This window comes from Macrotis lagotis, chromosome 2 (genome assembly GCF_037893015.1).
Source record: "Macrotis lagotis isolate mMagLag1 chromosome 2, bilby.v1.9.chrom.fasta, whole genome shotgun sequence".
In the NCBI taxonomy this organism is placed as follows: Eukaryota; Metazoa; Chordata; class Mammalia; order Peramelemorphia; family Peramelidae; genus Macrotis; species Macrotis lagotis.
The window spans coordinates 42,547,141-42,562,740 of NC_133659.1; the positions used below are offsets into that span (position 1 = coordinate 42,547,141).

The following is a 15,600-nucleotide window of genomic DNA, read 5'->3' on the forward strand; positions in this document are numbered from 1 at the left end:
CAAGGCATGGAAACCTTGCAAAAGTTGGGCAGTCTTTTTACCATGGAATTTACCTGCTGGTCTAACAGTACTTGCAAATTGGCAGGGGGCTGCTTTTTACCATTCATGGGCTGCCTAGTTAATCATCCGTTTAAGCTTTAGTTATAGCTTCCCTCCTTATGTCCCCCAAAGGGCCTGTCCTCTTAACAGTCTCCTCATCTGAGTAATTTAAGTTATAGCCAGCAAGGCGAATGCTAATTTAAGTCTGGGAGAGTTCACCCAAATGCTGATTGGTTTATCCCTGGGGTTTCCCCCCTATAATTACTGCACTATTGATCCCAAGCTCTATGAATTCTTCTTAACCCCTTTAAAAAGAGCTCTGTGTAATTTTGAGATCATGGTCAACTGTCTGTAAAGGCAAAAACAAATCTGTCTCGCCTTAGTTTCCCATCCTCTCCATCTGGTTCTTTCCCAGCTGTCTATATATCACCCATATCTGTTCTCTAGCCATCACCGTTATTTCCTCTCACCTGAACCCTGGGTTCTACTTGTGTCCCCTAACCCTGAAAGGTGAGCTTGCTTCAGTTCAGGTCACTTCTTGACTGCCCTCACCATGTCTTTAGTCTCTAGGTGGATCTCACCCTCTTGTCCTAATGCCAATAACACCTTAATGAGCTCTAGTTCTGGGTTATATCTCTCACCATCTATCTTCTCCCTTTCTACTCACAAGCTGCTGTCCTAATTGGGTCTGATACAAATGTATGCTATTGCAGAGACCTACGGGGTATGGCTGTGTTATATAAGGTATGGAACAATAATACTTCTGGTCGTCTTGTAGACTGACAGGCTACTCTGCTCACCTTGGGCTGCTACTGCCTCCTTTCCTTACTAAGCTCATGCTTTAGGCAGTTTAGTGGCTATGTGCTTAAATATGTTCATCAATTATCAAAATTCAAACATTCTCTAACTGGATTAGCACTCACCCTAGAATAATCTAGAAAAATCTCTTCCCATTGGCTAATTTCTGTCTCATACCCTGAACTCATAGACTTAGACATTATCAATAAGTGGCCACATATTTTATACCAAATAATATAGACATTTTAAATACTAGGGTGCTAAGCCAAGTCAGGAGAGCAAAGGGAACCAAGTTGCAGATTGAAATTCTTCTCACCATCTGTCACCACCTGCCAACTGATGTCTAACATCTTCATTTGTCTGTCTAGGCCTTCATCTGCTTGTCTCTCTTGTCCAAGTCCCCTGAACTTGGGTAAAAGTCTTCCTCCAAAAACATAAAATGCATGAACTGATCTCTTTAGAATCTGTCAAATCAACTCCCCTCAGAATTTTGCTTGTTTTTGTTTTCCCCAAAATATCTGCAAACTGTCCTACTCTGGATTCTCTCTCCTCCAATCAAGGATTCTCTTAAAAATTCTTTAAAATCCCTGAAATTAGCATGCAATCCCGGAAAATCAGGGATACGTTATCAAATCCAATTAGACCTTCGATATTGTACAATTCTTTTACCTCCCTGACTCTTATCACTCTCCAAGGTGACTTCCAAACCTCTGAGGTTTCTACATTCCCTCTTCCTCTTTCCCTACCCAGAAATCCTTACTTTCTATCTCACTGAAGAGGCCACAAGTTCCAAGCTCCCTCTTCTTTCGCTCCCACACCTTTGGCACCTGCTGTATCATCCTCATTGTCTCTTATGAGAGCTGTAGAATGGCTACAAGAAATGGCCTATTCCTCAATTGAGGCTGCTTTCTGAAGTCTCATCTAACCTTTCCAATTCTATGACTCTGTGAAGAGTCCATCCAAATGTTACCTCCTGCACCAAGCCTTTCCTAAATGCTCAGTGTTCTTCTCTCATCCCAAACAGTACTATGTATAGATGTTGTATTTATTCATCTGGGCACAGCTTGTCTCCTCCCTAACAGAATGCTAGTTCTAGGAGGGTACCCCTTATTTTGTCTCCCATCCTTGTAGCCTGAGTATGTACTATTAAAATTCAAAGATTTAAAATTTTATAAGAGTTCCCAATGGGAGACCAATGTGGTGTTACATGGAGGATATGTCTGTTCGGGCATAAATTCTTAACCTAGTTTAGATGGACAATTCTGATAAGATGACAAGAGAGCTGTGATGCAGACAGGTCTGGAAGACACATATCTTGTGAGGTTAGCTTAACAACAATGGCAAAAAGTCAGTTGGGAGTCCCTAGGTGGTTAAGAGTGAACTGACCGGGAGGCTAGGTGGCGTAGTGGATAAAGCACTGGCCCTGGAGTCAGGAGTATCTGGGTTCAAATCTGGTCTCAGACACTTAATAATTACCTAGCTGTGTGGCCTTGGGCAAGCCACTTAACCCTGTTTGCCTTGCAAAAAAAACCTTAAAAAAAATAGTGAACTGACCTCCTGAACACTTTTCATTATCAATTTATTTGTTATCTGCTTATAAAGACCAGGAAAATTTTATCTGGCAATGATGGCTATTAGAGAGTGGCTGCCATGCCCATGATAATACTCAGCTGAAAACACTACCAGGTGCTACATTTATTTTTGCCCCCTTCCCTATCCCATAAGCAATTTTGGTTAATAATGATACCAGTCTGCAGATGCCCATACTTCCTTTGACTAATGAAGCCATTTCTATTACAAAAATGTTAATATTACCATTTCAGGAGTCAGAAAAAGGAATGTCTCTGTGGGAGGTGGAAAGTTAGTGGCAAGATGTCATTAAAAACACCCCCAGCTGTATTGCCTAACATAACAAATGGCCGTTTATAGGAGTGCATTCAGGAGGCAAATGTGCCAACAACTTGTCAGAACAGTTTTTCTAGGGCAAAATCTGTAAAAGCCAAGTTAGGAAAATGAAGGTAGGATCATTGAAAGGACTGCTAGATCTTGATTTTAGCTTAAATATGCTCCTACCTCCTTTAGTCCTCATCAGCATCTAAGTTGGATGCCCTCCCCACACCCCAACCAGAAAGCAAGCCTGGAGAAGCCAGAGAGAAGCAGGGACAAGCTGAAGTAGTCTGTTTCCTATTCACAGATTGGTAGTGGTGGCATGTGATGGTTTGAGAACCCCTCCACCCTCTGCCCAGGGCCTTGGGCTTCTATATTTCACTAAGTCTTTATTGCTTCTGGATTCTATTGCATTCCTTCTTAGGAAGTCTCCAGAATTCAAAAAAAGGAGCTAAGGAAGCAGTCTGGAGGCATACCATTTTTTTGCTTTGTCCAAGGAGCAGGAGTATGTCCTGGCAATATAACCCTTGTGGATCAGACTCCATATATTGAGCTACTCATGTCAGCTCCAACAGCATGAGGGCCAAGAGAGAACAAAAAGAAGTTGGGAGAGCAAAGAAATATCTATGAAAAACAGAATCACAGAGGACCAGCCCCACTTGGAATGGCTCTTTATTTACGAAATGGGGTCCAAGAGGGAGGGGAGCCCTACTTTAGGAGAATCTTTCTACCACTAGCTCCCCACCCTGACCCTTGGACCTGTTAAAAACCCTTCCTGTTTCCATACTCCACTTGATGACCTGATGGTGTGTGTGCAGGTTCCTATGTGTATGCACCAGCAGAGTCAGGTCTTCTGGCAAGCCAGTCGTGTGGTGCAAGGAGGGCTGGGTGGTTAAAGGTTAGGTCACCAGCCATCCAGAAGTAATGAACAAACTGCCCTGAGCCCCTATACAATCATCAATAAAAGAAAAATCCCATTACTCAACAAAATTATGTTCTCTAAAAGAGAACTAGGGACAAATAAGGAATAAAAGGAGTCTCAAACAAATCTGGCTGGTAAACAACCAGGAAATGTTTGTGTGAAATATACACAAAACATAAAAAAAGTATTCATCCCTATCAAGTCATAAGGGCCTGTGCTGATACAAAGAAAGAGTAAGAATGTTGAATTGTTCTGTCATTTGTGAGAAGACTGTCCCCAAATGGCTTTGTATACACTATTAAATACACTGTTCTATTTTTCAATTGAAACTTAAAATGTTTTGTGGACTTCCACTGGCTTACTCTGAAAACAACAATAAAAATGTGTACTTCTGATCTTTATGGTTACTAACAAATTTCTTGTACTCTCAGTCAAAAAGCATATATATATGTATCCTTGAAATTTTTGCTAATAAAAAATTCTAACCAAGAAGTTTAACAAATTTTAGGATTGTTACATGTATGTAAGAAGAAAAATAAAGAGCAAACCTGACATCAATTCGCAATAAATTTATTTTACATAAAGGAAAAAGCTTGCTGTTAGTGAAAAATTCAGTAGAAAACAGATTTCCTGCTTTCAATCTAATTTACTCAAAAGTAGAATCCGCTTGTTAGTGAAAACTTCAGTAGAAACAGAATCCTGTAAGAAAACATCCTTGGCATGAAGTAAAAACCTCTTAACACCAAATCTGAAGCAATGAAAAATTTACCATGCAACATTATTGGCAGAAAAAGCCTAGTTCTGATGGCTGGTAGTTTTTGAGTCTCTTAAGACATTAACATGGAAGACATGTAGACCTGCTTTACAAAGTTAATCATATATAAATATCATGTCATAACTGGTAGTCTGCAGAGAGGTTGTCCCCCCTCCCCCCCACTTAGTTGAGCAGTTCTAAGTAAGTAATTGGTACTTTGCCCTTTTGATTTCCCCTTTCACCCATCAGCCAGTCTGAATCCATACCAACGATACTGTATACTGTGATCACCTAAAAAAAAAAAAGATTTATAGTTATTTATTTCAGTAATAAAATATGACAGTGATCACAATCTTCTGAATCATGTTCTCTATAAAAAAATAAACAGTTCTTCGAGACCCTCATCCAACTAGCTCCAACTCTCATTTTTTCCAAGGGGTTAAACAATATTACTAATCTTGTCAAAAGATGCAATACCTCAAGGGCTACTTTTTCCAACACAAGAAAAGCATCCCATCATCAACTTTTTGACATCTTATTCTGTTATACAAGATTTTAAAATCAAGAAAGGACAGGCAATAATAAAAATCATCAGAAATCTATAGACATGCTTGAAAAAACAGATTTTCTCAAGTCACTTTGGAATCTGCATGGGTCATGCTTATTATCCCAGAGGGTATGTCCTAGGATGGTGACCTCAGTCATGGGAACTCTTACCTCATCTGCTAGCAGTGATAATTCACTACTGTTGGCGGCATCATAGTCATAGAGAACCCTGGCCTTCCTACTCCCACTGGATTCCTTCAAGTCACTAAGGGCAGGAGTAGCCGTGTTACTTGTCGAAGACAAGAAAGTGGTGGTGACTGCGGATGAGGAAGTGGAGGCATTTGGCACAGAAGTTGTGGAAGACTGATTGTTGTTAGATACAAAGGCAGAAGGAAAACTGTTGAAAACAAAATGGCCAAGGAATCATTTATTTATTTTATACAAATTAGTTGCAAAATTTTTTTTCAGCTCACAATGATAAGGTTCTTTTTAGCTAAAATAAAGTATTCAATTTCTCCTCAAAAGAGATAATCCTACTTGCAGGACAATTAATAAACTCTAGAGGAAAGAATTTTCACTGAGAAATCAGGCAATAAATATCCGAACTAGTTACAGACAAGAAAGATTTAGCACATAATGCCACCACTGGGTGGCACTATTCACCTTTTCATCAACTTCCATTTTGGGAAAAAAAAGTAAAGACAAAATGGCACATCCCCCCCTTCTCCCCCACTCTAATTCACTTCTAAGACTGCAGAACAATAATAATGGATAAAGTTTAGAAAGCTCCTAGTCTCTGGAACAAAATATTGCTTTTGAACAAAACGTTTCTTCTGAAAAGAAATTTTCCTAGAAAAGTAGAAATTCTCATTTGACCTTAAAAATGTTATGGGAGGGGGTGAAGGGACAGGCAAAGAACTGAACATTTATTTAAATAATAATGAAAGAGAAAAATTTCCAGAATTCCCTCTTTAAAAATTCAGATACAGAAAGAGAAATTATGATCATGGACATAAAGGTAGTACCATTGTAATCTCTATTAATCAATTACCTTCACTTTATTTTTTTCAATTGAAATGATATTATATAAAATGATTTCTAATAACTTTGTATTCCAGAATTACACTCCCCAGTATTGGGGTCATTTTTAGTTGTCTGACCCTTCATGACCCCATTAGGGGTTTTCTTGGCAAAGATATTGGAATGGTTTTGCAATTCCCTTCTCCAACCCATTTTTACATAAGAGGAAAAAGGGACAAACAGTTAAGTGACTTGCCCAGGGTCACACGGTTAATAAGTATCTGAGCTCACATTTGAACTCAGTAAGATGAGGAGTCTTCCTGACTCCTGACACTCAATGCCACCTAGTGTCCCACATTCTTCATATCTAATGTTAATAACACCACCTAATATTTATGTAAAGCTTTGAGGTTTGACAAGAGCTTTACAAATATGATTTTACAAATTTGATCCTCACAATAAGCTTTCAATGTAAGTGCTCTTGTTAGCCACATTTTGCAGATGAGGAAACTGAGGCTGAGAGGTTTAGTGATTTGCCCAGGCCGGACTGCACAGTTAGGGAGTGTCTAAGGTAGGGCTCACACTCCATTCTTCCTGACCAGCTTTTTCTCCACTGTGCCATCTAGCTGCTGCCAAATCCATCAGTTCTACCTTTGTCTCATATAGCCTGTCAATCCAGGGTGGAAGGCCCTTCATCACCTCCTCTCTCCTGTTAAAACAGGTTTCCTAAAGGGTAACTCTGATCACACCTCTCCTCTGTTCCTTAAACCCTCATGGCCTCCATTCTTCTAGGTACAAATACAAAATCCTGTCTTTTAAAATCTTGTACAATCTCATTTTTCCTCACCTATTATGTTCAACATCGATCTACATTTAGCATGGTTACAAATATAGAACCTATATCAGATTGCATTCTGTCAGGAGGAGGGGGGAGGGAAGGGAAAAAAAACTGTAAAACTCAAAACCTTGCAAAAAAAATGGTAAAAATTACCATTGTATGTAGTTGGGAAAAAAATAAAATCTTTCACAATTTGTCCCCCTTCCCATTCCCCTCTACCCTCTCTAAAATCCAGTGTTCCTCAAACAAAACACTTTAGTTTCTAATTCTGGGTTTCTCACTTCAACTTGCAGGTATCCTTGGTACCTCCTCTCTACCAACAGTCTACCTTCTGTAAGAAGTCTTTACGGTTATGCTGTTCCTCAGATGACCCTCCACTTAGCCTATCTATATATAGGATGTATTTAGTTGTTTCCATGTTGTCTCCTCCATTAAGCCTGAGAATTCCTTGAGGGCAGGGACTGTTTTTGCCTTTTTATTACCTATCACAGTACCCCCAGCACATGGTACTTGCTTAAAAAAAAGTCTGAAATCTGCCAAACAAATGTTTACAAAGAAAATTCTAACTCATCTACTCTTCTGGGAAATGTCCTAGGGCTATGAAACCCAGCTTTCTCCCAAACGCTGCAAGAGCACCTTGAAAAGTTAGCTATCTCTATAAAGCAAAGCTTAATAGAATTTATATTTACTCAAGAACAACTCTTATAAGTACTTAAATTTAATGGTATTTTTTTTTTTAGGTTTTTGCAAGGCAAACAGGCTTAAGTGGCTTGCCCAAGGCCACACAGCTAGGTAATTATTAAATGTCTGAGACCACATTTGAACCCAGGTACTCCTGACTTCAGGGCTGGTGCTTTATCCACTGAGCCACCTAGCTGCCCTATATTTAATGCTATTTTAACAGTATTTTCATTTCAAATTTTATTCAGTTTCATCTATGACTCTTAAAATTTAGAGTAAAATAGAAAATCTCTTCTAAGTCATTAAAACTGTGGAATGAACATTAAGTTCATGATAAAAATAAAGACAAATCAGTAGACTTAATTTATAGCATAGCTACTTGACCTCTAATCATATTAAAGAGAAACTGAGTTCAAATATGACCCTAGACAATTATTAGCTATGAGGCCCTGGAGAAGTCACTTAATCTTGTTTTCCTTAATTTTATCACCTGGAAAATGAGCTGGAGAAGGAAATGGCAAACTACTTCAGTATTTCTGCCAAGAAAACCCCCATAGAACATATGGTCATTTTAATCTATCCTTTTCCAATTAGGATGAAACAAACATTCTGATATAATGAGTCAAGAGAGCTGGTCTCAGAATACAGAGGATCGGGGTTCAAGTGATGCCTTATATTCATATACTTGGCTGTGAAACCTACTCTGGAGTGCAGGCTATGCTTACAAACTAGGCCCCAATTTAGCAATGGCTAAGGACATTTCCTTACTGGGGGGGTGCCTAATTCCAATGGAAGCAAAAAATCTATTTCCCCAAAATGAGAAAAAAAATTTACACAATACTATTTAAATGTTATTAATTACTGTGGTTCAGAACATTGAAAAAGAAAGCTCAACTGGTAGAAAAAGAAGTGGGGGTGGGGAAGGCTGCTCCAAAAATACAACTCTCTTTGTTTCAAAAGGGAAGTTAAAATAAAAAGCAAATACTTTGTTGGGTGGTTCTGATCAAAATAAACTCTACAACTACCAAATTTAGGTGCCATCTTTCAAAAGGTCAATAGTACTCTTAAAGTATCCCTTTCCCACAAAACCTTAATATGTACTTCTTCAGTGGTAACACAGTGTTTACCCCAAAAGATCAGAAGAGAGGAGGAAAGTTCTTATTTCTCTCCACTATGGAGACATGGAAGACCTATTTATTTTTCCACTTGACTGTCCTATTATTTGGTGTTTCAAGTTTTGTCTGATAGAAGTCTTGGAAAGGTAGGGCTGTCTTATGAAAAATTAAAAAAAAGAGAAAAGAGATTATTTTTAGGTTATTTTTCCTATTCAAATCTTATGCCCAAATATTCCATTTTTAAATTAGTATAACTTTGTATATTATGCAAATGACAAGGAGGATTCATACTATATGTATTTGTTAAAATTATTGATGTAATATTTTCAAATCCAATTTGCTGTTCAAGAATTAAATACATTGCATTTTAAATTTAAATGCCTGTTAACTTTATATTCTTCTTAATGCTATTATTAAAACAGAAGTCTCAAATAGAAATAAACACAGGTGTGGAACAAAAAGAAGTGGTGTTAAACCCACCTTTTACTGCTTTTCTTGTATAGATATTTTAAAGTCCTTCAATCAGAGGACAGGGGGTAGAAACTAGGACAGTGACTGTCGACTATGACAGTGCCTTTGAACTTTAACACTAATTTCTAATTCTTTTTCTTAACACCAGATTATTTTAGTGGCTTGATCTGAACTGATGGAACCAAGTTTTTTCCCTCTGCTCTAAGCAAAAAATGGAGCATATCCTTCATAGAAATACCTGTCCTTCACCTCCTTACGTCTCTCTGGACAATCTCTGTCTGCAAACAGTCTGGATATTATCACCAGTGGGCAGCCAGTTCAGTGAAACTGCTGGTCACTCTGCCTTTGAGAATCTAGGCAGCAGCTTTGACCTCCCTGAGCCAGACCTTGTCTGTAAAACAGGGAAAATATCTGACTTCCCCTATGTTATGAGCATCAAACAAAAACATGTAATGAAAGTACAATATAAAACATAGTTGTTACAATTCTCACAGAACCAAGGATGCTTTTACAGATCACTCAGATGTTTTAAGAACTAATGAGGAAACAAAAATACCTGCAAGTGACATTTAATTATAATTTCAACTGAATTCCTAGAAAGAACTTGTTACAAAACATAGGGTGGGAGGAAGCACATACAGAAGAAAGCAAGTTGAATTTGTAGGGCTAGCGCCTGTCTCTGGCTTTGCCACTTCCTTATTTGACCCTGATCTAGTCACTCGCCCTCTCTGGGTCTGTGTTTCCTCATCTACAAAATGAGGTGGAAGAAACTTCATGAATCCCAAATCTATGAGTCTGTGATGTTCTTCAGATACTCACTGACCTTTCACTGAATTGTTCTACTTGGTCAAATCACTCTTTTCCTTGGATCTCAATTTCTTCTTGGAAAATGAGGTGACTCTATATCATACTGATCTTAAATACATTGATTTTTATGAGGCCCAGTTCATTCTTATTTTTCCCCCAAATTTCCTTGACATACTCCCTCAAAAAGGAATACATACTTGTCATCTACTGATTGTTCACATGACTAAATGTTTGTGAACAGTAACCAAGTACTTTACTGCATGGAGAGGAGAAGAGTGTGAAAACCCAATGATTGTTCTTAAAAATAAGCCAATTCTAAATATTGTAGAAACCTTTCCCATCTCTCATCTTCATCCCTAAGATTAGTTCACAGGCCAAGCCTCGCTCCAGCTCAGAAAAGGCATGCATTCCTACCTCCCAAGTTGTTTCTGCAGGTCCAGCATGTACTGGTAGCACTGCGCATAGTAAGTCATCTGGGCTTCCACAAAGTCATTCAGACAGCGAAGGTGATGTGCCTAGGAGATAAGGTGAAATAGCAGGACTAAGGGCTGATCAGTAACTTAATTACATTGACAAAGAGTTACCGAAACCCATAATTAAATTAGAAATGTCCCGGCACCACTGAAGGGATATATCAGAAAGTGTGCTTCCCTACTAGAATCCTCAAGTATGAAGGAGGATGCAGAGGGCCAAGTGAAAAGAAGCCAGGTTGGCCTGAAAACTTGAATGGCTCCACTGAACAAAGTGAGTCAAAGAGAAGCTATATTTTTCCCCAATGATTATGACCAATTCCATACAATGTCTGCCCCTGTGGAGTACACATCTATAGCTTTTTTAGTGAGAATGAATGGTTTTGGATACTCACATGTGTACTGCTGATCCCTTCCAGAAGAAGTCTGGTGATCTCTGCTTGACGGTCAAATTCACTCTGTGTTATTCTTAATTCCTGTTCAGACTTAAAGAGAATACAGATATTTAGAATGCACTGAAAAGAAGAAATTTATTCATTCAACATTTAGCATCCTTCAATTATTTTCATAAAAACCTTCTTGGCAATTAGATAATTTTAAGTCTTAACATAACATTTAACTAACAAGGAATTTACTGATGCTGATAAGGAGAATTATTGCCATATAAAAGATAGATAAATATGCACAAAATATTGGGGGAAAATTCAAGGGAAGAATTCAAGGCATTTTTTTAACAGTACTTAGGATGAATTATTTCAGTATCACGATTTTTTTCCATTTTATGTTTGTTTATATATATGTATATATACATATATATATAATTATATTCAAAACATTACTTTCAAAATTGTCTCACTTGTTTTTGTTTCTTTGAGAACTTCCTTCTGCTTTCTTCTGAGCACTTAAAACTGGGCCTTTTTGAGCATCTCTATTGATACCCTCTGACATATCCCTATCTCCCACTCCCCCCAAAAAAAAACAAGGGAAAAAAATTTCTTGCAACAAATAAGCATTGTCAGGCAAAACGTTTTCCAAAGAAATTGCTCCTTCTAAGTTACCAGTGATTTCTAAAATACCAGATCTGATGATGATGATCTTTTCTTACTCCAGGCTTCTCTTCTTTCTCATGGGTTCTAGTTCTTACTCACCAAATGTGGATCAAATATCTTTACCTAGATGTCCCCAAGGCATTTCAAACTCTATGTACAAGTCAAGTTCACCTTTGTTCTCTTATCCAACATATTCTCAGAGACCAAGTCATGTCAATTCTATCTTTTTTCTAGACTCCTATTGCCACCAGGCCTTCACTTTTCTCTCTCTTAGACTACTGAAATAGCCTTCTCCTAGGGCTGTCTCTCATCCTTTTCCTCTCAGATTCATCTTTCACATGGCTGACAAACACAGGCCTAATTATATAATGCCTCTGATCAAAAATTTCCAATGGCCTCCTATTATTTGTTATTGAAAGTCCTTTACAATTATGCTCTTGTCAACCTTTCCAGGCTCAATTCTTATAACTTCCCTTCATTTATTGTGCCCCAGTCAAACTAATCTAGCTGCTATTCCCCAAATTTAGTCCTCCAATTCTTACTCCTTATGCCATCTTAAAATCTCTAACTTCTTTTACAATTCGGTTCAAGTATCAGCTCTCCTAGTAGAATACAAGTTCCCTTAAAGGCAGAAAATGCCCTATTTTTGTCTTTGTGTTCTTCTAAACTCATCTTAGCCATTTAACATAAGGAAGAGAGGGAGGGAGGGGGAAAGGAAAGGAAAGGAAGGAAGGAGGATTATGCTAGGCTCCTGGAAATATAATTTTCAACAAGTCTCAAAAAAGTATTTTAATGATCTTCAATTATTTCTCTAGGTTTTTACTTCAGACTTTAAAAAAATGAGGGGCAGCTAGGTGGCACAGGGGATAGAGCACTGGCCTTGGAGTCAGGAGGGTCTGAGTTCAAATCTGACCTCAGAAACTTAATTGCCTAGCTGTGTGACCCTGGGCAAGTCATTCTTAACCCCACTGCCTTAAATAGAGAAAAAAATCTCAAAAATAAGCAAATCTTGAGGTTAAAGCTGAAATTCTACTCTGTGGTACTAGTTACTCTAAAGAGACTGCATAATTTTAAAGTTTCTTAGTAAAATGACTCCTTTAAGGGTTGGGAATTCAGAGAAACCTGGAAGGATTTGCATGAACTGATGCTGAATGAGATGAACAGAGCCATAAGAACATTTGTACACCCTAACAGCAACATGGGGTTGATGGTCGACCTTAATGGACTTGCTCATTCCATCAGTGTAACAATCAGGCACAATTTTAGGGTATCTGTGATGGAGAACACCATCTTTATCCAAAGAAAGAATTGTGGAGTTTAAATAAAGACCAAAAACTATTACCTTTAATTTTTTTAAAAAAGTTATCTTATTATGTAATTTTGCTATCTCTTATATTTTTTTTTCTTAAGGATAGGATTTCTCTCTCAACACATTCAATTTTGATCAATGTATATACCATGGAAACAATGTAAAGACTATCAGACTGCCTTCTGTTGGGGGTGGAGGAGGGAAGCGAGATTAGGGGAAAAATTGCAAAATTAAAAAAAAAAATTTAAAAAGGACTCCTTTATACTAGATTTTGAGTTTTTTTCCTATGAGGTGCTCAAAATTATTAAGTAATTTCTTAAGTAATAGCTGAGTTTTTTCCTTTCCAGCTCTTCAGGGCACCTTTTGCAAAAAGAAAAGCCATCAGTTTTCCTGTGACATTTTAAAGTTACATAATTTTTCTCAAAGTTACAGCCAATCCTCAACTACTCACTGCAAATTGGAGTCAAGACAAGTTCACTGAAATTCATGATTCATAACTAATTTTTGCCAATAATTACTAACTTCACCTCAAGTCTTTACCCAGAATTGCTTAAACAGCTTTGCTAACAAATACCCAGGGAATAACTGCTTAGCTCATCCAAACTGACTAATTTATCCTTCTCAGTGGAGGCTCACATCAATGGAAATGGAGGTAAGATTGTGGGTGATCCTCAGTATCTTTTCCACTTGCCACAGTTAAGTTATTCTAAGTCCCATGCAACAAGGCAAGCAGCTTCATCTAAAAACTTAACAAGCAAAAAGGCTAACTAAACTGATTTTTTTTTCTCAGTCCTTTTTCCCATTCATCTAAGTTGAAGCATTTGAATTAGTTATGAATAGGTAAAAAGCAAGGAAAAAAGGAAACAGCAGGAAAGGTACTGATAATCTACTAGACAATCAATCTTGGCTCACTAAGGTCACCCTTGGGTGAGGCTCCTTGGCAATACGTTTGCATTGCTTAACAAATCATGCAATGCAATCATAAAAACTTTATGCTTTAGTGCTTTAGTACTAGACTCAACTATATTTCACTTTGATGCTAATAATACAAATCAGATCAAGAGAAGCAGATGGGAAAAAAAGGAATAAATGTTCTAAGGGAATCAATGTCTAACAAAGACATTAAGGAAAACCAATAAATTCAAGGTAAATTTGAGTCATGTGCATTTATAGCTGATGGGGCAACTATCAAGGCTTAGGGGGAAAAGACAGAAGAGAAGCAAATTAATGTCAAGGTAAAACTGATAACTTGATGCTCTGCAAGACCAGAAGGGCTAAAAGCAGAAGACAAGAGGAAGGAGATAATTGTATTTATAGATCACCTACTATGGGACAGTCATTAGGCTAAATGGTTTTTACAAATCTCATTTCAGAATCACAGTTAAGGAATCTTAGAGACTGGTCACACTCAGACCTTTAGGTGTCAAAAAAAAAAAAAAAAGGAAGCGATCTGAAGGGTCAGAGATGTCCACAAGACACACTGAGATTAATCCACATGATTTAGCAGAAAACACAGGCGATCCATATCCACATCCAGAGAAATTATGGAGTCTGAATGCAGGCCAAAGTTTACTATTATCAATTTTTAAATCTGTTTTATGGTGTTTATTCCCTTGTGTGGTTTTTTTCTTTTTGTTCTAATTCTTCTTTCATAACATGATTTCTATGGAAATGTTTAACAGTTAATTAACAGGGGGAGGGGGGGGGAGAGGGAGAGAAATGTAGAACTCAAGACTTTACCAAAAAATGATTGTTGAAAACTTCTTTACATGTAATTGGAAAAATAAATAATTAACAAAACAAAATAAAACTAATGTAAAGTCACTTACTTGGAGTTCCAGATTCTTCATTTATTATAATATAGGGATAACACTTGTAATGCCTTCCTCACTGGGGCATTTTAAAAATCAAATGAGTATCTATATAAAGTTCTTGGCCACAAAGAACAGCAGAAATGTCACCTGTCATTATTATAAAAGTGATTATGAATGGTTTCATAAAAAAATGCTGCTGGATTTTTGACAGTAAGAAAATAACTTAAAGGAGATGATTGCAGTCTGACTTAATATTTAATTTTGTAGGGAAAAAGATGCACTTCATCATTTTAGTTCAATTCATGATGGGACACAAAAGATACTGAACTGAATTTCTGTCTATAAGACACAGACCTGAGCTTTTCTGAAGAAAACAAGACAAGTTTAAATTCTATTTAAGGTATTCTATTCTATTAAGGCATGTAATATATTTTAGAACAGTTCTTCCAGAGTAAACTTGACTTATACAGAAACAATCCCATGACCCCAACATGCATTCTGATATAGGTACATGGTAGGAGTGAAAAAAGCCTTTTCCAAGTTCCTTCCTAGCTGCTCTAGGGCATGTGAGACAAGCAAGAGGCCTCTCAGGTCGCAACCCCATAGCCAGAAAACCTGACCAGCCCACTCCCTTCCAGGTCCCCTCTCGAATTGTCCTGGCTGAGGGCCTCTCCTCAAGGGGTTCCTCTCTCATCAGACTCAGGGTTGCATGCCTGGCAACATTCCTGACTGACTTCCCAAGTGGTCATCCATTCATTCCTACATCTTAAGCTTGAAAGCAAGTCTCCCCACATCCTGGAAGCCACTGGTCAGACTCCTGGGCATTCCACCGATGTGGTGTCCTCACACTCTTATGCTCACGCTGCCTACAAGCTACAACAGTGCAGCAGACCTTATAAGGATGCTTATGTAAAAGAGAATTCTATTGTGTTTATTAATGGATACCTTTAAGGCAGATAGTTTAAAAAACCCTCAAGCCCAAGTCTGGTCCCTACAGGAAAAGAGGTTTTCTTAAGACTACTACAATTCCTTCCCCTACAAGAACCAAGAAAAGATGTTTGAGCCAAAAAAGAGAAGCAC

The 15,600-nt window shown here is 37.8% G+C and overlaps 1 protein-coding gene across 2 annotated transcripts in view; it reads right to left on the reverse strand.

Moving 5' to 3' along the window:
• Positions 1-4,181: 4,181 nt before the first annotated feature.
• The window catches only part of SH3GLB1 (SH3 domain containing GRB2 like, endophilin B1), a 45,546-nt gene continuing 34,127 nt past the window's right edge, over positions 4,182-15,600 (reverse strand). For both annotated transcript variants that reach the window (XM_074221759.1, XM_074221758.1), the window contains 4 exons: positions 10,744-10,833; positions 10,293-10,393; positions 5,118-5,343; positions 4,182-4,691 (listed from right to left, as the gene is read on the reverse strand). In XM_074221759.1, the coding sequence (XP_074077860.1) occupies positions 4,584-4,691; positions 5,118-5,343; positions 10,293-10,393; positions 10,744-10,833 (525 nt within the window). In that variant the 3' untranslated portion in view covers positions 4,182-4,583. The remainder of the gene's footprint in view (positions 4,692-5,117; positions 5,344-10,292; positions 10,394-10,743; positions 10,834-15,600) is intronic.